General features: G+C 45.3%; 4 protein-coding genes across 4 annotated transcripts; all 4 read left to right on the top strand.

Moving 5' to 3' along the window:
• Nucleotides 1-594: 594 nt before the first annotated feature.
• LOC119353526 lies at nucleotides 595-8736 on the top strand. Its single transcript, XM_037620145.1, has 3 exons — nucleotides 595-936; nucleotides 5770-7915; nucleotides 8107-8736. The coding sequence occupies exons 1-3, from the start codon at nucleotides 797-799 to the stop codon at nucleotides 8527-8529; spliced, it is 2709 nt and encodes a 902-aa protein (XP_037476042.1). The 5' UTR covers nucleotides 595-796; the 3' UTR covers nucleotides 8530-8736.
• A 1092-nt stretch (nucleotides 8737-9828) lies between these two features.
• On the top strand, nucleotides 9829-14858 carry LOC119353525 (protein SSUH2 homolog). Its single transcript, XM_037620144.1, has 7 exons — nucleotides 9829-10041; nucleotides 10121-10360; nucleotides 10441-10510; nucleotides 11019-11350; nucleotides 12806-12947; nucleotides 13237-13362; nucleotides 14194-14858. Exons 1-7 carry the CDS (start codon nucleotides 9963-9965, stop codon nucleotides 14573-14575), a joined length of 1371 nt encoding a protein of 456 aa, XP_037476041.1. The 5' UTR covers nucleotides 9829-9962; the 3' UTR covers nucleotides 14576-14858.
• A 254-nt stretch (nucleotides 14859-15112) lies between these two features.
• Nucleotides 15113-19643, top strand: LOC119353523 (protein SSUH2 homolog). The gene is made up of 7 exons (XM_037620142.1): nucleotides 15113-15373; nucleotides 15466-15696; nucleotides 15788-15857; nucleotides 15984-16318; nucleotides 17704-17845; nucleotides 18034-18159; nucleotides 18943-19643. Exons 1-7 carry the CDS (start codon nucleotides 15295-15297, stop codon nucleotides 19322-19324), a joined length of 1365 nt encoding a protein of 454 aa, XP_037476039.1. The 5' UTR covers nucleotides 15113-15294; the 3' UTR covers nucleotides 19325-19643.
• A 134-nt stretch (nucleotides 19644-19777) lies between these two features.
• LOC119353524 (mucin-19-like) lies at nucleotides 19778-22216 on the top strand. The gene is made up of 4 exons (XM_037620143.1): nucleotides 19778-20396; nucleotides 20484-20547; nucleotides 20664-20760; nucleotides 20843-22216. The coding sequence occupies exons 1-4, from the start codon at nucleotides 20243-20245 to the stop codon at nucleotides 21854-21856; spliced, it is 1329 nt and encodes a 442-aa protein (XP_037476040.1). The 5' UTR covers nucleotides 19778-20242; the 3' UTR covers nucleotides 21857-22216.
• The last annotated feature ends 1811 nt before the right edge of the window (nucleotides 22217-24027 follow it).

Here is a 24027-nt window from a genome sequence, read left to right as displayed (position 1 = left end):
GCCGGAGTACCAACCGCTGTTTATGGCGGTGTGTACGCAATTGGAGCAAGTGGCTACGGAGGTTTTTTCCCAACATGGGTGGCCGAAACCTACGGATTGATCCACCACCCTCTTCGACATAGGCATAATGTCGATCTAAAGAACTTTACTGTTGCCGATTTGTCGATTTTTATTTCATGAATTTTTGTCAGACTTCTGAATTTGGCCGTGTGCATCTTATTTATGCAGAGGCCGGATATTACTCATAATGCTTTGTATCCGTTTGATGCTACATTTTAAGATAATGAAGTCGCCTTTTATCGGAAAAAAAATGCATTCATCTGCATGAGACAGTGTGCAGAGCGGTGAAGCACGGCCGGGGCCCGTGGCTGCGGTGATTCAACAGCGGAATCAGAGTACCTTCACGCACGCATGCAGTGCGCGTCTGGTTTTCCTTCGTTTTCCACAGAGTTTACGCGGTAGCAATGAGCGAGGAACAGGAGGGCGCCTTTGGCGTTGCTGGCCCACCCCATTGACCGGGGCACCGACGCACTGTACAATTTTACTTGAATCAAAGGCCTTTATGTTCCAAGGAATCTACTTTACCCATTGTCATTCGGTGAAGCCATTTACACAAGTGTGATAAGTTTTCTTCTTCGAGCTTGAGCGGAGGTGCTAAAGGGGTCAATGGCCAACGGCGGAGGCGGAGGTGGGCGGTGAGCACCTTGTCCAGATAACAGCCGGCGGCGGCGCCGGGCAAGGCAAGGTTGCCGCACCGGAGAAATGGCTGAATCGCTTCGTTCTTGCCTTCGTGCTGATGGAGAGGCTGGGCAACGCGCTTGGCACACTGGCATTCACGTGGGCCACCGTCGTCCTGCTCGGCGGCTACGCCAGTGAACTCCACTCCGATGAAGATTTTATGTTCGCGACAATCTTAATTTTCTTAGAGGCCGCAAGGTATGTCTACACCGTATGCAGATTATTCCAATAGCAGGTGGTAGCATTCTTACGTTTTCTCGCAGCTACGCGGCAAGTCTGCAACGATCGAAATTGGTCCGCCTAGGGCACAGTTGCCTGAAAAAATTAGGGGAAGCGCCCGAAATCCATAGGTAGCCTCTCTTCTTTCTCCTCTGTCTCTGGACAGGCAATGTTCTTCTTCTTGGCGCTGCTCGCCTGCTCCCTATCTTCTTCTCCAGTTGATCTCTTCCTCCCCACCGACCGTGACGCCACGCCGAGCTGCACTATCCCCGCCTGCGACGAGCCCCTCGTCGGCGACGCCGCGTCCTGCCATGGCATCCAAAGGTCAAGCTCGGGTGCTGCCAAATCGGGGGGAATCAAAACGAAAAAGGCCCACACCGGAATCAGGGGACCCCCTTTCTCGTCTTCGACACCGGTTCCGTTCCTAGAAACTCCAGCTTGGTTCCATTTGCAACATTGACACACTCATCTTTTGAGACAAAAGGATTTAACTTTACAGAAATGCATATCTTTTTTAGAGCGTATGCTTAAGATAATCTGGAAACTACAACAGGCCGGGATACTTCAGACATTGTGTTGGGTCAGGGGAAACTATTTTTGACCAACACAAAATAACAAGTAAATATAGCACGACTCAACTACAAATTTGATGCCAGATTTTTTACCATGGCAAATTGAACGTTTTTACAGCAATTTATGTTTGTTGAGGATGACAAGTTTAGTTGGCAAGCATGTCAAATCTGCCTCGGTTCATTTTATTGCCAAGAAATTGCCATGCCTGCGAACTAAATTTGGCATCCTCGCGCCAACATAAATTGCCATAAAAACGTCGGATTTGTCACGCTTAAAAATTTGACGTTAGATTTTTAACAATACTGTAAATCTATTGGAGATGCTATTCACAGGAGGGCGGCAGGCGCGTAGCGTGAAAATTTGAGGAGTGATGCGCTGCCTAAGCAAGAAAGACTTCGTTTGGTAGTTCGAGTTCGGATCAGGATTAATCTTGCAATTGTGCCCTCCTTTTAGTGCATTTTTTAGATAAGCCTAAGTAATATACCAGAAGACATGTACTCCCTCCGTTTCTAAATATAAGTTCTTTTAAAGATTCTACTATAGACTACATACGGAGCAAAATGAGTGAACCTATACTCTAAAAGGCGTTTATATACATCCGAATGACATTCGGGTCTCTATAGCGAAATCTCTAGAAGGACTTATATTTAGAAACGGGGGGAGTAGTATAGAGCTTTACAATCTTCTCTTCAATGCACCTAGACTCTCTCACCCCCACCACGACTCTTTTTTCGAGGGAGAGCCTTCATGACGGTTTTTATTCATAAGGCAAACCGCTTACATCATTTGACAAGACACACACAAGAAATAAAGGAGGTTCCTCTTGCCAGACAAGAGGGCTAGACTCCGGTTTACTAGCTAGAACATGTGTCGCCATATTGGCTTCCCTAGGACAAAATTCATTTCCCAAAGAACTATCACTAACTCATGACAAAGGAAGAAACAGCCATCGTAGATCGCCGCCGCATGCCCAAGTGAGTGTCCATCGTTTTTCATGATCTCCACAATTTCCATGCAGTCAGAGTTCACCATGAGCATGTTGCACCCCATAGAATTAGCTAGTGAGAGGTTGTCCCTCAGGGCAATCGTCTCTGTCGTCGTTGCATCATTGACAACAACTAGTATTCGGTTGGAAGCAGACACAAGAAATAAAGGAGGTTCCTCTTGCCAGACAAGATGGCTAAACCCCGATTTACTAGCTAGAACATGTGCCGCCATACTGGCTTCCCTAGAAAAAAAATTCAAAAGAAATATTACTAACTCATGACAAAGGAAGAAATAATCATGTAGATCGTTGCCGCAGGCCCAAGTGAGTGTCCATTGTTTTTCATGATCTCCACAACTTTCATGCAGTCGGAGTTCACCATGAGCATGTTGCACCCCATAGAATTAGCTAGTGAGAGGTTGTCCCTCAGGGCAATCGCCGCTGGCGTCGTCGCGTCATTGACAACAACTAGTGTTCGGTTGGAAGTGGCCACAAAGTAGCCCCAATCATCTTTGAGAACTGCAGTAGTTCCTCCAGTTTTGTTCTCAACATCAAAAAATGCATGTCCATTGAGCTTTACATAATCGTCCTTCGGTCGAGTCCATCCAACAGGTGCACTATTTTTTCTTCTTCACCCATGAGAAGTTTGTTACCAGCGCAGATATTGCTTGAGAAGATCTAATGGGGAGTTGAACTCTCTCGCCATGACTAGCCTGTTGACGCTCCCACCAAACGTACCGGTATGTGGCGGCAATAAGATCAGCCCGGAGAACAGTTGGGAGGAGAGGCGCCGACGGTGAATTATCCAGCAATAGTTCTGCAAACAGTGAAGACCCTTCCCGATCAACAATACATTCAATATCCATGACATGGCCGAGGCCCAAGTGTTGCCAGATTTCGCAAACACGCGGGCACTGAAAAAACGCATGCCGAATACTTTCATAATCCATGCAGCATAACGGGCATCCCCTTTTGTTTGGATGTGTCGATTCACCAAGCCTCCATAACAGGGGATAGCACCTAAGAGAGAACGCCAAGAATGGATTTGCACCTGAGCAAGTACACTTAAAGACCATAAGATATTCTAGGTTGGGCTAGATGAGGGACCAAGTGGATTTGTTCTACTCAAATTCCTGCCATGTTGATGCCGACCTCACTGAAAACATGTCATTTATTGAACTGCCATGCAACAAAATCCTCTGTAACGTTCTGAGCTAGAGGGATTCGTAGAACCCGCTGAGCATCCATCAGCCAAAACAGGTCATTTACCAGCTCAGTGTCCCAAGAACGGTCACCCTCCACCATTAGCTCAAATACCTTCGTCACCACAAAATTGTTTCTTGTAGTCATAATCATCCTCAAAAGGCTGGAGGGGATCCAAGGGTCATCCCAGATATTAATTTTCCTGTCATTACGCTCCAAATATGTCGTCGCCTGAAGGTCTGGATATATAGCCACCAAATGCTTTGCCATGTATAAGAGCTGCCCTTTTTCAATTCACGGTTTAATAGATCTCCAGAAGGAAAGTACTTAGCTCAAAGGATTTTTGCACAAAGGGAATCGGGTTCACAAAGTAGCCTCTAGCATTGCTTAGAAAGGAAGGCTAAATTAAAACAGTGCAAGTCCCTATACCCCAGGCTACCTTCCTTTTGTGGAACACACATCTTTCACCATTGAAAACCAATGCATATGGTTCTTCTGGTTCTCATCTCCCAACCGGTACTAGAACATAGCAGTAGTGATCCCTTTACATACTCTCATGGGTAGCTTGAAAACAGACATTGCATATGATGGTAATGCTTGGACGACAACCTTGACCAAAACCTCCTTACTAACAAAAGGCAGTTTCTTTTTGCTCCAACCTCTCAATCGAGCACACACCCTGTCAATCATATATTGAAAACACTATGATCTATCAGCCCCTACAATCGGATGTAGACCAAGGTATTTTTCTATAATAGACCCTGCCATGATGTTCATGCCAAGGTATTTGGGTTTGTTACACCAACTATACTGTAGGGCCCCCCTTATAGTCATTCTGTAAAAAAGCAGGTTCCAAACTTTAGCCATAAACCTGAAGACCAACACTCTTTTAGGTATCTCTCGGGCTTGTGATTTGTATGGGCCGAGTAGGAACAAGTCGCCAAAGAAATAATTGGTGGCAAGTCGAGTTCGTGGCAACATTGCACGGCTATCAGACCTTCTTCTACCTCGCGCTGGTACTGTTTCTCTTCCTCCTTCAGCCGCTCTTGCTGCCACCAACCGATACCACCTGCTTTCGTCACCTATGGCTGAGATTTCTCTGGCGAGCCTGCACCACCCCGCACCCGAGTCACCAACCTCCGACTCGCCTTTGCCTGAGACATTCCGGCTATTGTTCGTTTCCGATCGAGGCCTTGCCAATGTCCCCAAGCCTTGCTACGCTCGTCCTGGGGCCACCGTCTGCGGCTTCGGTGCTGCATCTCGTCTCCTCCTTCCTTCTGCCCCAATTCAACCGACCCAAAATTGAAATCCAGGCAACTTATGTTTAGTTATCCTGGATTTGTATTATGGGGAAAGTTGTGGTTGAGCCCAGGTGCACTGCACCCCTTATCTAGGCACTACCGAAAAAGGCTTTCGCCCCGCTTTATAAATAAAGCATCCACCAAGCACAAAGTTCATAAGGTACCACTCGAAACACGAACACACCAAACGCCACCGCACGAAGGTCCAACATAGACGCACAAAACACAACACACACGCAACAATGGTTCAGCTGTGGGCACAGCACCACAAGCCCAACACAACACCCAAGGACGCACATACAATGCAAGAATTTTCTGCATCATGATCAATGCAAGAATTTTTCTCTATTTTGTTTCCCCCAAATAAAACAATATATGAACTTTAAACTTTGTAGGACAACAATACATTATAACTATGGTGTGGGAAAAACGTTCTTATTTTATCGTGCATTATAAATACTTGAAGTAATATTTATTACTTAAAATATATTATTTTGTATATTTATGCTAGACCAAAAAATCTGATAGTATTTTCACACATTGTAGTTCTAAAGTTATGTTGGCGTGTAGTTTGAAGTCCATATGTTGTTTCATTTGAGAGAAAGAAAAAAAAACTTTCATGTAGTAAGTTAGTTGGCTAGCACAAATCTCAAAGCAAAGTTGGAAGGTAAGGATATGGGGTGCAGTGTGCCTGGGTGTAGAAAAAAATACTCTCTTCTTTCATCTAATGATACCATATTCATATTTCAGGATGTTCAGCCGCGACAAGAACAGACTAGATTATCGACTGTTCTTTAATACCCGTGGAGCATTTAGGCCTCTTGGCTGGAGTGGACTGATTATAATTGCATGTTTTTGTGGTATTCTGGAAATCATCTGGAAGAAGTATCTGATCACTAGCATGATGATCTTAATGAGTCTAATACTAGTTGGACTTGTCCGATTATTGTCTGAGGTGTCACCAAGAGTATGGAATCAGATGCGTTATGCCGCATCAGTATGGAGCCCATTAGTTGCAATCATATTGCTAGCTCCCTCTATATCAGAACACAAATCAATGATTAAATGGGCAGTGTTTTCGGTACTACTTGTGGCAGTCCTCGTAGCAACAATAAGTAACCCACGCTTCACAAGAATCAGTAAACTAGTGGGCAGTGTTCTAGGCAGAAAACAAGAATTTTGGCGCAACGTCATTATAAACGTGTGCATGATTGCTGCTCTAGGTATGCTGGTGTACATGCTTAAGGATTATAAAAGATATACGATGATCACAATCGAAGTATGTGCACTAGTGATAGTGTCATTTGGCAACTTACAGATTCCAGCAGCAGTTGTGCGGGTCATTCTAGCATTAATTGGGCTTATACCACATGATACTAATGAGCCAGCATATGATGAAAGCTTGGTTGGCCAAAAAAACATTAAAGCGTCTCTAGGAATCTTCTATGGGATGGTGCTTGGACAAGGAACACTCTATGCTATGGCTTGCGTGTTTGAATTCTTTTCTTTCATCCCTCGAAGATCCCTCGTCCGCAGTGGTGGATTTAAAGGTCAGTGGGGAATGAAATCTGTCAATATGTATTACGCATATGCGTCAGAGAAATGCATGCAAGGGGGTGTGCTTGCTCCAAAGAAGATCAACCTCAGCACCTTTGCCATGGATTCTGTGAACTCGGATTCATCCAAGAATCAGTTCGCCGGGATACGAATGATGCACAACTTTCTGCAAAGTCAACCAACCAAGGCACAACTCCTTTCAAAACTCGCCACTTCTACCAAGACGATGGCCAGAATAATCAGAATGTTGGATTGGACAAGTCCAAAGGATACAGCTATCAGATTATATGCCGCAAAGGTCACTGCAGAGCTTGCAAATAACCTCCGTGCAGGCACTATCCCTGGTACAATGCAGCTTGTATCTGCACTTCTTGACGCTGATCGCAGACTGGAAAGAGGAAACCCACTCCTAGACACTGATGATGAACACGAGCGAAGACAAGATCCAGTTCTGAATACAGAAGATAGCAGAGAGGTGTCTGATAACCAATTCCAAACACAAGGTCAACTTCGGGACACTGATATCCTGCTGGAAACAGAAAGCAGATCAACCCAAGAAGTTGGCATGAACAAACAGAACTCGTGCGTGCTCAGATGCTGGCAGCATATTTCAGAATTCTGGTCAATACCCAAGGAACAGCTGCGGACAGACCACGATCTTCTACCGGCACTGGCCATGTCAATTATTGAAAGTCTTGCTGGTGTTGACCAGGACAACTGTGTGGAGATCAGCAAAGCAGCTGACCTCATCCCGAAGATCATAAGATTCACAATCTGCAGAAGTGACACGATGAATACCAAGGCACAACAAGAGATCCTGCTCAAATCATCACTGAAGGTGCTGCAAAGGCTCACAAGCATTGGCGGGGAACCCGGCATCACACTGCGGTACAAGATATCAAAACACCCCTTCCTATTGAGTAACCTCTCAGGTATCCTTGGAGACGACAAGAGCAGCCAGATATCGAGAAAGTTGGTGGCGGGAATCCTCAGAAACATTGCCGTTGATGAGAAAACAAGGCAGGAAATTGGTCGCTTCCAAACAATCATCACCAAGCTGATGCAGGCATTTCTCTACTCAGAAGGAACCATTAGTACCAATGATGATCACCTGTCACGGAAGGTCGCCGGGCAAGCATTGGCAATGCTGACAATACAAAGTGCCCAAAACTGTTTGGTTATATTGAAGGAGCCATGGTTCATGAAGGAACTCAAAATCTTGATCCATGATAAAAGGTACATATATGTGGCGGCAAGCCTGCTGCGTAATCTGTGCCTGCATGCTAGATCCGAGCTCAGAGAGTCAGACCTGAAGGAACTATCTCATACCTTGAGAGAGGTGAGCCCTGCTAATTCGAGCAACAAGTACACTAATAGAGATGCATAATAAAATTTACCATGTTTTGTATGTTCTTGTGCGCAAGGTTTCAGTAAAATTTTGATCTTTATTTTTTGCTCACTCATTTACCACTGGACTATAGATAGAGATACACGTCAATTTTTAACTGATAATGACACATCTCATTACAGGTGTTGGAAAGAATACTGGACGCGGATGGGGCAGAACTAGAGATCCTGATTGGGCTTAGTTCACAGATATGTAAAGTTATTCCTGAAGACTTTACCCGAGAACTAGACGCTGGTCAGATTAAGCAGAGATTTGCCAAGAGGCTTGTCGACACACTAAAAGCAAACATGAAACCTAGTGCTCATAGTCCTGGGATCAGGAGAGTGATACTCGAGCAAGTCATACACATGATGGAGTATAATTCTTGCTATGCAGATTGCTTCAACACATTCGGGATGACAGATGCACTGTCAATGGTAGAACAAACACCATCAAAGGCTGAGAACTACAGGCTTTTCTTGGGCGATGAAGGATTCATGGAGTACAGCATGCCTCTCTCCGATCTTGTGGCAAGAGCAAAAGAACTTATGGGTTTTGAGTTTTGACTGACTACGAGACACTAATAGATGGTAGTGGGACTTCCACTTTGCCTTTCTTGAATGAATGAAAAACTGTTGTGGCGAGAATAAAGGATTATCATATTGTTTAGAGATCTCTATTGTTTATTAGTCAGGCTGCAAGTGGGACACTTATTCATTTGTCTTCAAATGTTTGCGACATAATGTTATGGGTGATTTAAGTGATTAGTTTTCCAACTGGTTCCATAGATTCTCATAAGGTCGGCAGCGATACAAAACAGACGCTTGCGCTCAAGATAAATAGATAATGGTCATATGTTAAAAGCAAGTAAACAGGTCATCACAGTTGAAGAGAAGAAGATGTCATCATGTTACAGTAGAGATACCACAGGCGTCTTCCTAGTGATAAGTTTGAGGCATATGGTATGTTGCAAGAAAATCTAGTGCAAAATCTGCGTAAGAACCCAAATACCCAATACCGGTCTAAGTGTACTTCCATTTGTAGCTGCCGCAGGAGGATCAAATGAGTCCTTTATATTTGCATCACACTCCTAGTTGCGTGTCACTGTGATTACTTTCATCGACAGATGTTGGAAAGAGTGGATGAGGCGCAGGGGATAGAACTAGAACTACATGACTTAATCAGATTCCGCCCATGAAGATCTAAGATCATTTCTGAATATTCCGAGGAGGCACTGACTGAAGCAAGATAGTTTACAGTGAGAGCAGTAGGGAAAAAAAAGGTGTGGATAAGCTGATCGATGCACTGAATGAAGATACGATCGCCAAGTGTCTGTAATCCAGGAAAAATAATGAGGCAGATAACTGACCTTCAGCACATGGTGCGGTAGAATCCTCGCTGTAAACTATCCGGTGATTGCGATGACAAGAGCATGTCGAAGGTAGAAACAGTAGCATGACGCGGGTGGCGGCGCAGCCCACGGAGGCCACGGACTACGCCTCCCGCCTCTGACCCCACACGCCGCTGGCAGGAGCAGTGCAGCGACGGCGAGCACCACGCGAACAAGGCGGTGGCTCCGATGCCGTGCTGGTACGGCCGGCGGCGGCGATCTCCGGTGTGTCATCACGCGGCGGCAGCGGCAGCGAATGGGCTGGCACGGCCGCGGGCTTGGGCTCGCCACACGGCCCGTGGGCTTCTTTTGTTTTCTCAGCACACGTATGTTTCTGTCTGAAAATGTCGGACGTGCCTACTAAAAAAAAGTCGGATGTGCCAGCTAGGATGGCTGCCCGAGCGTCGTCTCCATCGCCGTCGACGCGTCGGGGGCAGTGATTTGACGTGACAGACAGGGAGGAGTCAGTTCCCGGAGGGAGGACCTGACTCGCTTCCTTCGCGGCTAAGGCTGATGCGCAGGCTGTTATAATAATCCCAGCCATCCCCCCCGCCCAGCTGAGCCCAGCTCAATCCCAGTCCGCGGATCCAACCGGAGCGCCACCGTCCGATGACCATGGGGGCGGCGCGCGAGGCCGGCGAGGAGGAGGAGTCGCGGCGCCCCCTTCTCCCACCCTCTCCGTCGCCAGGTTCTCCCTCTGCCACCGAACCCACCGACCCCCCGCACATCTGATCTCGTCCCTTATTACGGTGTGGATTTCGTTTCAGCGGCGGAGCACCAGCAGCAGTACCAGCACCTGGGGCGGAGCAGCTCGTCGGCGCTGCGCGGGGGCGGGGGCGCGGAGGTCAGCGCCGCCGAGGTCAGGTCCGCCGCCTCCTTCTCCTCCTCCAACTACTACCCCTCGGCGCCCAATCCTCACCACGACGCCGTCGTCTACCCTCCGTCGATCCACAGCGCCGTCCTCTCCCCGTCCCCGTCGTCTGCTGCCACTCCTCCGCATACGCATGGTAATCCTCGCTGGTGCTTCTTCATTTCTACCAGTTTTGCCCCATTGTACTTGTGGCTAACAAACAACGGGTTCCAACAGCGCAAGGTTTGGCGATTGTTCCTCAAGGGCCGTACGGTGGTGATTACCAGCCTTCTCAGGGCGTCCCGAGGTGAGCGCTTCTTCTCAAAATTGTTTTAATGGCTGTGTTGCTGAGTGATAATATAGCGAGCAGACACAGTCCCGTAGTCATGAATGTTGTCAGCCTGGCTGCTAAGTTAACTTCCACATCTTGTTATGCACTGGGCTTCAGCTAAAATAATGCTGTAGGAATTTACTACATCAGTCATGGTGCTCGCTGTGGTCTGGTACGACCTGGCTAAAATTGGCCGAATATTTAGTATTGACATGATCTAATACAACAGTAACCCTTTTAGTTTAGCTTCCAAACTCAATATTCATTTGGTCAGTGTTTGGAGCTTAATGATGTAACTAGACTGGTCATATGTTCTATCTTGTATTTTGTATGGATGGTCAAGAAGAGGCAATATTTCCCTTCTGTCCTGTTATGTTGTTGCAAATTGTGCTTGTTTTCCTCAAACACGATGGTGGATCGTCTATCACCCCACTGAATTTTTCATATAAGATCACTCAACTGAATGATTGAATTTTTCCAACAGGGATGTACTGGATGAGGTGGAGATTCGGCATCTGCTAATTGAACATGTTGGACATCGATGTTGTTGGGGAAGCCGGCCTGGTCGCACATGGAAAATTACATCCATCGAGGACTGCAATGTATATGTTGGAACCTTGGAAACCTTTATCGAGGAAAGAGACACCATATTAAAGAAGGAACCCTACAATGGTGGGAAAATAGATGGAAGAGACAAGGGTGCTGTTCTTGGTGTGTGGGAACTAGATTTGAGGTCCGAGTTTCCAATGCTCTTTGTACCAGAGAAAGAAGTAATGGTCAAGATTCCTCATTCAGAAGTTACTGAAAAATGCTTAGGTATGACATTCACTTAACTGATCATGTAGTCACACATAATTGGCTTTCATAGGTTGTAGCCGTAATACAACATTTGTTTTGACTTTTTACTTGGTGAGGATAACATTTTTGTGTACCTATTTTAGTAAGTAAAGTTCAGTATATAGACCTTTGCCCTAATATCTTTGTTTTGTTCCATGTAAGAAAATAACTTCTATTCTGTAGTAATTCCTTCAACTATGGTGTATCTTGTGTTTCCTTTATGTTGCCTTTGCATTTTACATTGTTCAGAGATCCTTTTAGGCATTGCAGTCTAAATGTTCGCATCGACCAAACTTTTCAAATTGTTTACCCAGGTCCCAGGTCCTATATCATGATTTTACCTTTATCTTTCCATGTTATGTGTTATGTAAAGTAGAAGAGTCAGGGGTGTGGCCTTGAGCCCTACCGTTGGCCAGATGTGCCAAGGTGGCAGTGGAAATCGTCAATTAGCTAGAGATAGATTAGATTTCATTTTCTTGGAGATAAATAGAGACAAGAGTGTTCACTGTTGTTTAGTTCCAAGTTTATGAGTCCCGACCGCCAGCCAGCTATATATATAAAGTTAGGTACTGTGTGCAAACTATGCAAGTAATGTGAATTGTCTAACTTCTCCCTGGAGCTCCTTTTCCCCATGTATGGTTAAGCTCAGCCCAATCAAGCTGAGCGGCAGTCTTGGCTATCTTCCCAGCTGTAGTTACCCTGTTATGATGATCATCATAACATATGAGTTGAAAACGTCTACTTGTATGGCTGTCACAAGTATCTATTTACTATTTTTAGCATGTATTATAAGTGCTAATTCAACTCAAATACAGTTAGGAATCTCAAGCTACCTCACGACGGGAAGTTTCACAATCTGAAAGAAAACCTTTAGAAGAAAGTAACCCATAAATACACTTTTGGTTAGACATGACATAGGAACTGACAACTATCCAACTCATACTTCTAATGGGAACATTCATCTCTTGCACCACTAGTGTGACGTATTACCTTTGCTCATCTATTGTGTTGAAAAGAAATGGATATGATCCATATAGACTTGTTGAGTGATGTACAATATAAGTCTAAAAAATATATAAACTGCTTAATATCATGTAGCCGCCTATAATCTTTGCCCACTAATCCTTATTGGCTGCAATAGCTGTAGAGTCAAGATGTTGTGTTCTCAAATCTAACTAGAAGAAATAAACAGGGGAACTTCCTTCTAATTAAATATTTATAATCTGCTTATTACTGGAACCTTAACTAGTCTTGGCTCATTTTCAAGTTGTTGGGAATTAGGACTTAGCAAACCTTTAGCAAGTGTTCTTTTTTCTCATTAATCTTCTTTCATACTAGTATGTATATTTTAGCAAGGTAATATCATAGTTTGTCCGTCATTGCCTTTCTGATTTTGAGAAGTTCTCAATTTCTCTGATCTGATGTTTCTGACAGATTGCGAGGGTCGTGGAGAGGCACCATGTCCTACTTGCAATGCTGGTCAGCAGCACGGGTTTTACAAGGCAAATCAAATGACTCGGTGCAGTGTATGTCATGGCAGGGGTTTGCTCGCTCACCAAGATGGATCTGATTCAGTGTTAGTTCCACCTTTTTTTTTTGAGTTCTTCAATACGTAATTCACCTCAACTCAGAATACAAGTGTGCCATAAGAAGCTCGTTTATTGTCATAACATACACAAGTACTCCCTCCGTTCCGAATTACTTGTCGTAGGTATGGATGTATCTAGATGTATTTTAGTTTTAGATACATCCATTTCTGCGACGAGTAATTTAGAACGGAGGGAGTACATAACTAGGCTAACACATATACCACTTTTATTTCTGTTTCAGATATTGATCTGCTTGTATGTTTCCCTTTGTCACAGATGTGGGATGTGCAATGGTCAAGGAATGTTGCCCTGCATAGCATGTGCATCCCGGGGCCTAGTGACATGCCAGACATGTAATGGCTGTGGTTCCCTTCTTGCACAAAGCACTGCTCATGTTCGATGGTAATTTAATTCATATTTTTCCAAAGATGGTCCATCGGTTTTTATTGAGATAGTTAACCAGAGAATAGAGAACCAAAAGATTTGACCGTATACACTTAAACAGACGTGTTACTAGTAAATGCCTACATGGAGCCTATCATGTTGCTACAATGCTAACTATCACGGAAAACTGTTATAACAGTTCAGTAGTCTGTTATGGTTTTAAAAGCTTTGCTGAACATTCGAGATTTTAGTCCATGCTTTATTTTTTGTGTTCGGTTCAGTCCTAATATACTGCAAACTGTTGTACATAAAATATGTTTGACAGTTTATATGCTTTCTTTAGTAGTCTACTAGTAATAATATTTTACTCTTCCCTTTGCTGAATGCACTCTTATCTACTCCCTCCGTTCCAAAATAGATGACTCAACTTTGTACTAACTTTATACAAAGTTGAGTCATCTATTTTGGAACGGAGGGAGTAGTAAGTAAAGCTTCAATAGATAAACTCCAGGGAGTCATAATTGCAGAACTAAGTGAGTCTTCATTTTTTAGTTTTTTATTTATGCCACATGTTTTATTTATCTGCAAATCAGTAGGGCACTATGTATGAGAAAATCATGAGATATACTGCCTTGTGCAATTGTTTCCCTCATTAATCAAGAGCTTATGGTTTGTGATAATATTCACACCATAATTGGCAAGCTATGTTGATACTGCTTTGATAACTGAAGAAGAATTAATCTTTAATGGTTGTTTTAGTGGTTTGAACTTTGAAGGGACTACTTTGCATAGGTGTCTGTGTGGTCCCCTTTTCTTTTGGTCTGACTTGTAATTTCTTTCTATTTCCAGGAAGACGCTTACAGCGAGAAAAGTTAGTGCAACAACAGGAGCTGCTTCGGTCCCTGATGAAGTTTTCCACAGAGCGCAAGGGGTGCAACTATGCAACATACAGGCATATCAATGCACTCCTGCTTTCTTTGCCGATTCATACCCACTCAACCAGTTCTCGTCGGAGATTGTCGCTAGCCGGCTGCCAGTTCCACCATCCGCAAGAGTCATTTCGGAGAGACACATCATCTCAGTCGTGCCCGTGACCCGTGTCACAATGTCTCACCGTAAACGGTCTTTTAGCTTCTACGTCGTCGGCTATGGCAGGGATGTTTTCATACGGGACTATCCTTCGAAATTTTGCTGGGGCCTTTGCCGTTGCTTCGAATGGTTGGGGAACTAGTTCATGTGTGAGCCGCCTTGTTTTGGTGTCCAATGTTCATAATATCAAAACTTGTAACTGCGGAGAGGCGGTGTGATTTCTGGTGTGTAACAGTAAAGATGTGCAACGTTATCTGTAGTGTTACAGTACAGAAGCTTCTGTATGTACATTTTGGGCTTGTGGATCATGTACAGCGGTACTGTACCGATTGTTTGATGTGTAGGAAATAATTCACATTTTGTTATGAGTAATAATAATGAGATATCCGATATCCTCTCCGATATCTGATATCAACTGTCCATAATTGGTTCCCCTGAACTGAATGTGCTGTTTCTCAAAATAAATAAGTCGTCTTCAATTCCACAATATAAATGTGTCAATTATCTTTAATCTGTTCTTGGTTATTCAAAATGGTCTTCTCATATTTAGCAGCTTAGGATGATATATAATGTGTTGGATCCCTGAGAAAGCTCCTAGCTTGCTTTTTTTTTTGAATTATTTGAATTGCTTTTCACATGTGTCACGTGGTACCCCCTAGCAAGGAAGCTTCATCAGTTCATCATCTCTATCGTCGTCGTCGAATTGGGGCACCGATTTGATGTGACAGGGAAGAAGAGGAGGCAGTTCGCGGAAGGAGGGAGGATTTGACTTGCTTCCTTGGCGGCTATGACTATCCCAGCCATTTCCTCCCGCTCGTGGCCAATCCCATTGCGTCGGATCCAACCGAATCGGCGGCACCGATGACCATGGAGGCGGAGCGCGGGGCCGGCGAGGAGGAGGAGGAGCCGCGGCGCCCTCTCCTCTCACCTTGGTCGCCAGGTTTCTTCTCCATTCGCCATCGAACCAACTGACCACACATCTGACCCCGCTCTGCGATCTCGTCCCTTATTACGGTGTGAATCTCGTTTCAGCGGCGGAGCACCAGCACGTGGGGCGGAGCAGCTCGTCGGCGCTGCGCGAGGGCGGAGGAGGGTGGGAGGAGGTCGGCGCTGCCGAGGTCAAGTCCGCCGCCTCCTTCTCCTCCCCCAACTACTACCCCCTGGCGCCCAATCCTCACCACGACGCCGTCTACCCACCGTCCATCCACAGCGCCGTCCTCCCCCCATCCCCGTCAACTGCTGCCACTCCTCCGCATACGCATGGTAATCCTCGCTGCTACTTCCTCATTTCCACTGTACCATTTTGCCCCATTGTAATTATCACAGCTAAGGGCGTTCATTCTACACCGTAAAGGTTTGGCGATTGGTTCTCAAGGGCCGTACCCGTACGGCGGTGATTACCAGCCTGCTCAGGGCGTCAGGAGGTGAGCCTGCTGCTTCTTGTCAAAATTGTCTAGTGTTGCCGAGTGATAATTAGCGAGCAGACACAGCACCGTAGTCATGAATGTTGAACTTTCACATCTTTTCTGAATGTTGAAATTTTCTGATAGGGGTGTACTGGATGAGGTGGAGGTCCGGCAGATGCTAATCGAACATGTTGGGCACCGATGTTGTTGGGGCAGCCGGCCTGCTCGGACATGGAAGATTACATCCATCAAGGACTGCTGCGACGTATATGTTGGTACCTTGGAAACCTTCATCGAGCAAAGAGACACCATATTTGAAAGGGAACCCTATCATGGTGGGGAAGTAGATGGGAGAGACAAGGGTCCTGTCCTTGGTGTGTGGGAACTAGATTTGAGGTCCGAGTTTCCTCCGCTCTTTGTACCGGAGAAAGAAGTAAGGGTCAAGATTCCTCATTCACAAGTTACTGAGAAGTGCTCAGGTATGGCATTCATTTAACAGAACATCATGTAGTCACACGTAATTTGCTTTCAATTGTTTTAGCCGTAATAGAACATTTGTTTTGCCTTTTTACTTTGTGACTTTAATTTACTTAAGCATAAGTTTAGTATAGAGCTTTGCCCATAATATCTTTCTTTTGTTCTCGTAAGAAAATAACTTCTATTTTGTAGTCTCCAACTATGGTGCATCTTGTGTTTTGCCTTTGCGTTTTACATTGTTCAGAGATCCTTTTAGGCATTGCAATCTAAATATATGCATCGACCAAAATTTTCAAATTGTTTTCCGAGGCCCTATATCATGATTTTACCTTTTCCCCCTCTTATGTGTTATGTTAAGTAGAAGTCAGGGATGTGGCCTTGGGCCCTACAACCGGCCAGATGTGCCTAGGTGGCAGTGGAAATCGTCGATTACCTAGAGATTAGATTTCAGTTTGAGATAAGTAGAGGTAAGAGTGTTCAGTGTTGTCTAGTTCCAACTTTATGAGTACCAACCGACAGGCAGCTATGTATGAAGTTAGGTACCGTGTGCGAATTATCTAACTTCCCCCTGGAGTACCTTTCCCCCATTTATGGTTAACCTCACCCCAATCAAGCCAAGCGGCAGTCTTGGCTATCTTCCCAGCCATAGTTACCCTGTTATGATCTAGGGATCATAGATCATAACATAAGAGTTGAAAATGTCCACTTGTACTATTTTTAGCATGTACGATAAGTGCCAATTCAACTTAAATACAGTTTGGAATCTTAAGCTGCCTCATGATGGGAAGTTCACAATTTAGGAGAAAACCTTTAGAAAAAAGAAACCCATAAATACACTTTTCGCTAGACATGACATAGGAGCTGACAACTATCCTAACTCATACTTTCAATGGGAACATTCATCTGATGGACCAGTAGTGCGATGCCTTGCTCATCTATATGTGTTGAAAAGAAATGGACATGATCCATATAGACTTGTTTTTTTTAAAGCATTCATATAGATTTGTTGAGTGATGTTCGATATATAAGTCAAAAAATATATAAGCTTCTTAATCATATTGCCGCCTATAAGCTTTTCCCACTAATCCTTGTTGACTGCAATAGCTGTGGAGTCAAGATGGTGTCTTCTCAGTTCTAACTAGAAGAAATAAACAGGGTGAACTTCCTTCTAATTAAATGTTTATTTTCTGCTTATTCTGGAACCCTAACTAGTCTTGGCTTACTTTAAAGTTGTTAGGAGTTAGGACATAGGGCATGTTTAGTCAGTGTTCTTTTTTCTCATTAATCTTCTTTTGTAATTTTGGCAAAGTAAATATCGTAGTTTATCCGTCACTGCCTTTCTGATTTTGAAAATATTTCAGTTTCCCTGATCTCATGTTTCTGACAGCTTGCGAGGGTCGTGGAAAGGTACCATGTCCTACTTGCAATCCTGGTCGGCAGTACGGGTTTTACATGGCAAATCAAATGACTCAGTGCAGTGTATGTGATGGCAGGGGTTCACTCGCTCAGCAAGATGAATCTGATTCAGTGTTAGTTCCACTGCTTCTCTTTATTGAGTATTTCAATATGTAATTCACCTCAACTCAGAATACAAGTGTGCCATAAGTGAAGCTCTTTTGTTGTCATAACATAGTAAGTACATAACTAGGGTAACACATATACCACTTCTGTTTCTGTTTCAGATATTGATAGGCTTGTATGTCATCCTTTGTCACAGATGTTGGATGTGCAATGGTCAAGGAGTGTTGCCCTGCAGAGAATGTGGATCCCGTGGCCTAGTAACATGCCGGACATGTAATGGCTGCGGTTCACTTCTTACACAAAGCATTGCTCGCGTTCGATGGTAATTTAATTCATATTTTTCTGAAGATAGTCCATCAGTTTTTATTTAGACAAGTGACCACAGAATAGAGAACCAAAAGATTTAATGTATATACTTAAACAGATGTGTTACTAGTAAGTGCCTTTGTGGAACCTATCATGTTGCTACAATGTTAACTATCACGGAGAACTGTTATAGCAGTTCAGTAGTCTGTTTGGTTTTAAAAGCTTTCATGAACGTTTGAGATATTAATCAATGCTTTATTTTTGCGTTCAGTTCAGTCCTATTCTACTGTAAACTGTTGTACATAAAATATACTCCCTCCATTTCATAATTCTTGTCATTGTTTTAGTTCAAATTTAAACTAAACCATGACAAGAATTATGGAACGGAGGGAGTACTTTCTTGACAGGTTATATGTTTTCTTTAGTAGTAGTTTAGTAATATTTTATTCTTCGCTGAATGCACTCATATCTAGTAAAGCATCCAAGATAAAAACCTCCAGTGAGTCGTAATTGCAAAACTAACTCGTACGTTTTAGTTTTTTTTATTATACCATTTTATTTATTTATCAGCAAACCAGTAGGGCAGTATGTACCATAAAATCATGAGATATACTGAGTAGTCTTGTACAATTGTTTTCCTCAGTAAGCAAGGGTTTATGGTTTGTGATAATATTGACACCATAATTGACAAGCTACTATTGGCACTGCTTTGGTAACTGAAGAAGAAAGGACTACATTGCATAGTTGTTTGAGTGCCCCGTTCTCTCTTGGTCTGACTTGCAATTTCTTTTGTTTCCAGGGAGACGCTTACAGCGAGAAAAGTTAGTGCAACAGCAGAAACTGGTTCGGTCCCTGACGAAGTTTTCCACAGAGCGCAAGGGATGCAACTATGCAACATACAGGCATACCAATGCACTCCTGCTTTCTTTGCCGATTCATACCCACTCAACCAGTTGTCCTCGGAGGTTGTTGCTAACCGGCTGCCAGTTCCACCATCCACAATAGTCATTTCGGAGAGACACATCATCTCGGTCGTGCCCGTAACCCATGTCACTATGTCGCACCGTAAGCGATCTTTTATCTTCTATGTCGTTGGATATGGCAGGGATGTTTTCGTCCAGAACTACCCTTCGAGGTTTTGCTGGGGCCTCTGCCGTTGCTTCGAATGGTTTGGGAATTAGTTGCATTTTATGCCATGTGTGTGCCACCTTCTTTTGGTGTCCAATGTTCATAGTATCAAAACCTGTGTGTTTACAACTGTAGAGAGGCAGTTCGGTTTCTGGTGTGCAGCCGTAATGATGTGGTACGTTGTCTGTTGTTACAGTACAGATACTGTATGTGCATTTTTGGACTTATGGGTCACGTACCAGGGCGGCTGTACCGATTGTTCAGTGTGTAGAAAATGGTTCACATATGGTTATCAACAATAATAATGAGTTGTGCTCTCTTTTAGGGGGAGAGGGGCTCATTACTGAATCAAAGTATCCATCATTTTGTTCCCCTGAATTAGTAATAAACGTGTTGATTCTGAAAATAAATAAATGTTCTTCAATTTCGTATGATAAATGTGTCAATTGTGTTTGCATATGCGCTTGGTTATTCGAAGTGCTCTTCTCATTTTGATCAGTGCGTCTCTTTACGGTACTACTCCCTCCGTTCGGATTTACTCGTCGCGGTTTTAGTTCAAATTTGAACTAAAACCACGACAAGTAAATCGGAACGGAGGGAGTATATATTAGTATTATTTATTTATTTTCGGGAATCTTGGGTGCTTTGCACGTCTGGTGAGTCTTGAGTATGAAGGACATTTCCAGGACAAATAATAATGCACTCTGAAATGGGAAGAGAAATGCAAATTCGAGTAGGATGGATTCATAACGGGTTGACCTCTGTAGTGGAGTTTTATTTATTTAAAAGCCGAAAACAGTTTGTGACCTGGTTAGACAGTGCAGCAGAAAAACTAGTAGAACAGCTACATCACGAGCTCCCCCTTCCCCTGTCATATCAGTCAATTGTGCTCATCGCGGCAACACGGCCAAGAATCGTCCGTTGCAAAACACCGCAGCGCAGAGAGAACAGAAGAAAGCAAGCAAAGAAAAATGAGCAGCAGGCTCCCCTGTGATCCGCATCCGAGGACGACGAAGAAGGCGTCGGCATCCGCCGCGGCGGTGCAGCTCCTGCTGCGCCACCACGGCGCCGGCAAGGACGAGAGCATCGAGTTCTTCTCCGCCCTCTCCGGCCAAACCGACGAGAGTAAGTACCTGCTCCTGAGTTATCTCCAGCGTCCTCTTTTGCTGCTTCTGATGCTGATGTGAGGAGCGCTTCTCCAATGCAATGCAGAGGCCGCCGATCGGCGGGGAAAGGCGAAGCTCAGGGCGGAGGTCGGGAAGCATGACTATGACTGGTAAGATAAAACGCTCTCATGATGGTGGATGGCATTCAGATCAGCTGCCCATGGCGAAACATCGTGCTACCAGTACCTATTTCTCTGACATTGTTGCGGCTCATCGTTGTTCGTAGGCTCCTGACTCCTCCGGCGACGCCTCTCTCGTGCTCCCCTGCGCTGAGCCGGCTGACGAGGGCCACATCGGCGTCGAACGCCAAGAGCAATTCGCCGGTACGTGTGTCCGTCCGTCCGCGTTTCCAGTGTTTCTTGACGTAGTGATCAGACTAAAGCTTAGCGGTCATTCATGGTGCAGCTGTCCCGGGCACGCCGGGATAAGGGGAGCAGCTCGTCGCTCAACGCGACGGTGCTCGCGTCCTCGTGTCGCCCGCCGCACGTCAGGAGGACTCTGTCGTCGGCGTCTTCCTCGTCGTTCAAAGCCACGAGCAGCGCGTCCGGGAAGTCGACGCCGGCGACGAGCCCCCGCCCGCCAGCCGCTGCTGCCGCCTGTCGGCCCCCTCCCCAGGATAAAACACACGGACGACGGCTGTCCTCCGGCTCCGGTGGTGCCAGCCAACCCAAGGGATCGTCGTCGTCGCGGCCACGCGCTCCCACGACCGGCGCCTCCAGCCCCAAGTCAACTACCAGAGCGGCGTCAGAGCAACCGGCGCTGACCAGACGTGGCGCCAACGCCGTGGCACGTTCGAGGTTCGCGGGCCAGCTGAGTCATGATGCAGTGTCAACGGCTCATGCCGTGCCGCCCAGTATGGTCAAGACGCGACCCGTGCCGGCGACCGTGAAGCAGAGGAGCCACGGCAACGGCACGGCCACATCCCTGGCGACCGCTGCCTCCCGGAGCGCGCCGAGAGGGGACTTGCTAGCCAGCAAAAGATTATCAAGCAGCGGTGTCGACGGCCGAAAGATCCACGACGAGAAGGCCGCACTCCGTCGAACCGTGGGGTTCGGCTCATCCGCCGCGAGCACGCGCCGTTGTCTCGCGAAGAGCGACTCTCGGAAGCTCACGGTGAAGGAGGGCGCCCAGCAGCGGAGCGTCCGATCCGCAGCGTCCGGAAGCCACCTAGGGTCCGCGGCCACGGTCTCGGACGCCAGGGGCCGCCGGCGGTCCACGGCTGGGAAAGACAACAAGGTCGCGGTCGCGGCCGCCGCGCCCGACGCGTTCCCGAGCACGCGGTACGACGCCATGCTGCTGCGGGAGGACCCCAAGAACCTCACGTGGCTGAACGGATGCGGGGAGGACGACGATGACGGTGAAGACGGGAGCTGCGGCGCAGGCTTGGTCGACGGCTCGCTGGAGCCGTTCCACGTGTGACGAGCGGCACAGGGGCGGGATACTGAAATTGGCGCTGACTTGTTGGTAATCATGTTCCCTCCGTTCCATATTAATCGTCGCCTCAAACGATGTATCTAGCATTGAAATACATCTAGATACATCCATTTCATATACAAGTAATATGGAGCAGGAGTACCTTCATTACTTTTTAGTCTCCATATAGCTTTTATCCGAATTCTAAGTATCTCTATTTTGACCAAACTTTTAGAAAAAAATACCAATATTTGCAATACCAAATGAATATTTTTAGATTCATTATGCAATGGAGTTCCATATTATGTATATTTGATATTGTAAATATTGATTTTTTAAATATAAATTTGGTCAAAGTTTGTAAAATTTGACTCGGCACAAATCTTATAATCGAGAGCCAGCAGACACAATTTTGCTTTGGGTTTGTGTCAGAGTTAAATGGGCATCTTTCAAGGCCATGTATAATGAAAGGTGCTTGATAAAATAAATTAAGTTCTTTAAACGACTAGCTTCTACAAAAAAACGTCGATGCTTAAGAATATTTCTCTGAGCATCTTCTCTAAACATCTTGTATTGTATTAGGTCTAACTATGTTTGGCTTGAACGGCCGTGATCTGCGTCACATCGTCATCACCCAACGGTAAGGGTCGGCGGCAATAACTTGTTCACTATTTGCTTTTCTATGGTCAGACCTTTTTTTACAGCTGTTTAGATCAAACTAGTCATCTGTATTTGCATCACACTCCTAGTACTACACCCTCAGTTTCAAAATAATTAAAATTTTAGATTGTCTTAAGTTAAATTTGCTTAAGTTTGTTCAAATTTATAGAAAAATGGGTTCTTTGTGTCAAGTTGGCGTGGCTTGTGTAGCTTTCCTTTCCCCTTTCGCAAGGCGACTAGGAAAACTCTTCCTCCCCTCAATGTCCACTGGCGAGTCGGTGGATTCGCCTCCCCTCCGCCTGTCGCTCCGGCGGCCGGTGGCGGGGAGGGGATTTCTGGTGCCCCGAATCCAGCTAGTAGATAGGTAGTGTTTTAGTCCTCCTAGGGGTGGTTTTTGGATGGATGGCGACGCTTCTTCTTCGAGTTGGTCTTCCGGGCTCCCATCCTCCTCAAATTTATCCGTTGGGACGGATTAGATGGAGCTCTGGTATAGATTCTTGCCAGCTCCTCGGGGTGGCGAGGTTAGGGTTTCCGTGCGTACGCAAGTATGACATTTCGTGTCAATTTCTTCATATCTATTCAAGGATTCAACGACGACGACTACAACTCCGGGGCACTGGTCCTTAGGGGCACGTGCACGAAGACTTCCCGGCTGTCATCGACAAGGTCAGGCCGGCTCCGGTATGGGAGCGGCGATAGCGGCTTGTCGGCGGCTCGTTCTGGCGGCGGCAATGGTCGTTCGATGGTCCATGGGCCTCGATGTAATTTTTATGTTTGAGGTGTTTTGTATTTCTGGCAAATCTTTATAATGGATTTGATACTCTTTGCTAAAAAGAACTTTATAAAAAAATGTGTTAAGATATACAATATTAGATTTTTCTCGTAAAGGGTGGATTTTATTGTCTCAAAATGAAGCATCAAGAGAATACAAACACCATCAACATACACCCGACCTTTGCATAAATAAGATGGACACAACCAACCCCAACACACACATAAAGCCACATCGGCAACTAGCAAGTCTTACAAGACCAAAGCTGTGTAGGGGAGAGAAAAAGAAAAAATAGCCTAGCAATCATATATGTGATCGGCAAACTACAACAATTACCATATCCTCACCAACCATTTTATTTTATGACATCACATAGACGACGAAATTCTTCAACAACAATGCCTTCAGGAACAAAACAAGCGCTCAAACGCCATCGTCACTGGATCCAATCACCAAGGCTAGAGTCTAGGTTTTCCGAGCAATGCCTTCAGCAAGAAAATGATGCAAAAAATGTTGCCATTGCCATGCATAACCAATTGGGTCACACCAAGGCTTTCACCTCGAAGCTCAAGACTGGGTGCACGTAGTACCATAGAAGTTACTCAAGTGTTGTTGCTACCACTTTTCCACGATCTATATCAAGCCTTCGTCCATAGTTTGCAGCTCACCATTATATCCCACCATCGAATCTGAAGAGATGAATCCTCCCGAAGACCTTTCAATGACCATTACCATCGTGGAGCCC

This window comes from Triticum dicoccoides, chromosome 2A (genome assembly GCF_002162155.2).
Source record: "Triticum dicoccoides isolate Atlit2015 ecotype Zavitan chromosome 2A, WEW_v2.0, whole genome shotgun sequence".
Taxonomy (NCBI): Eukaryota; Viridiplantae; Streptophyta; class Magnoliopsida; order Poales; family Poaceae; genus Triticum; species Triticum dicoccoides.
Note: the sequence above shows the minus strand (reverse complement) of the source record. Positions and strands in the feature narration are given on the sequence as shown.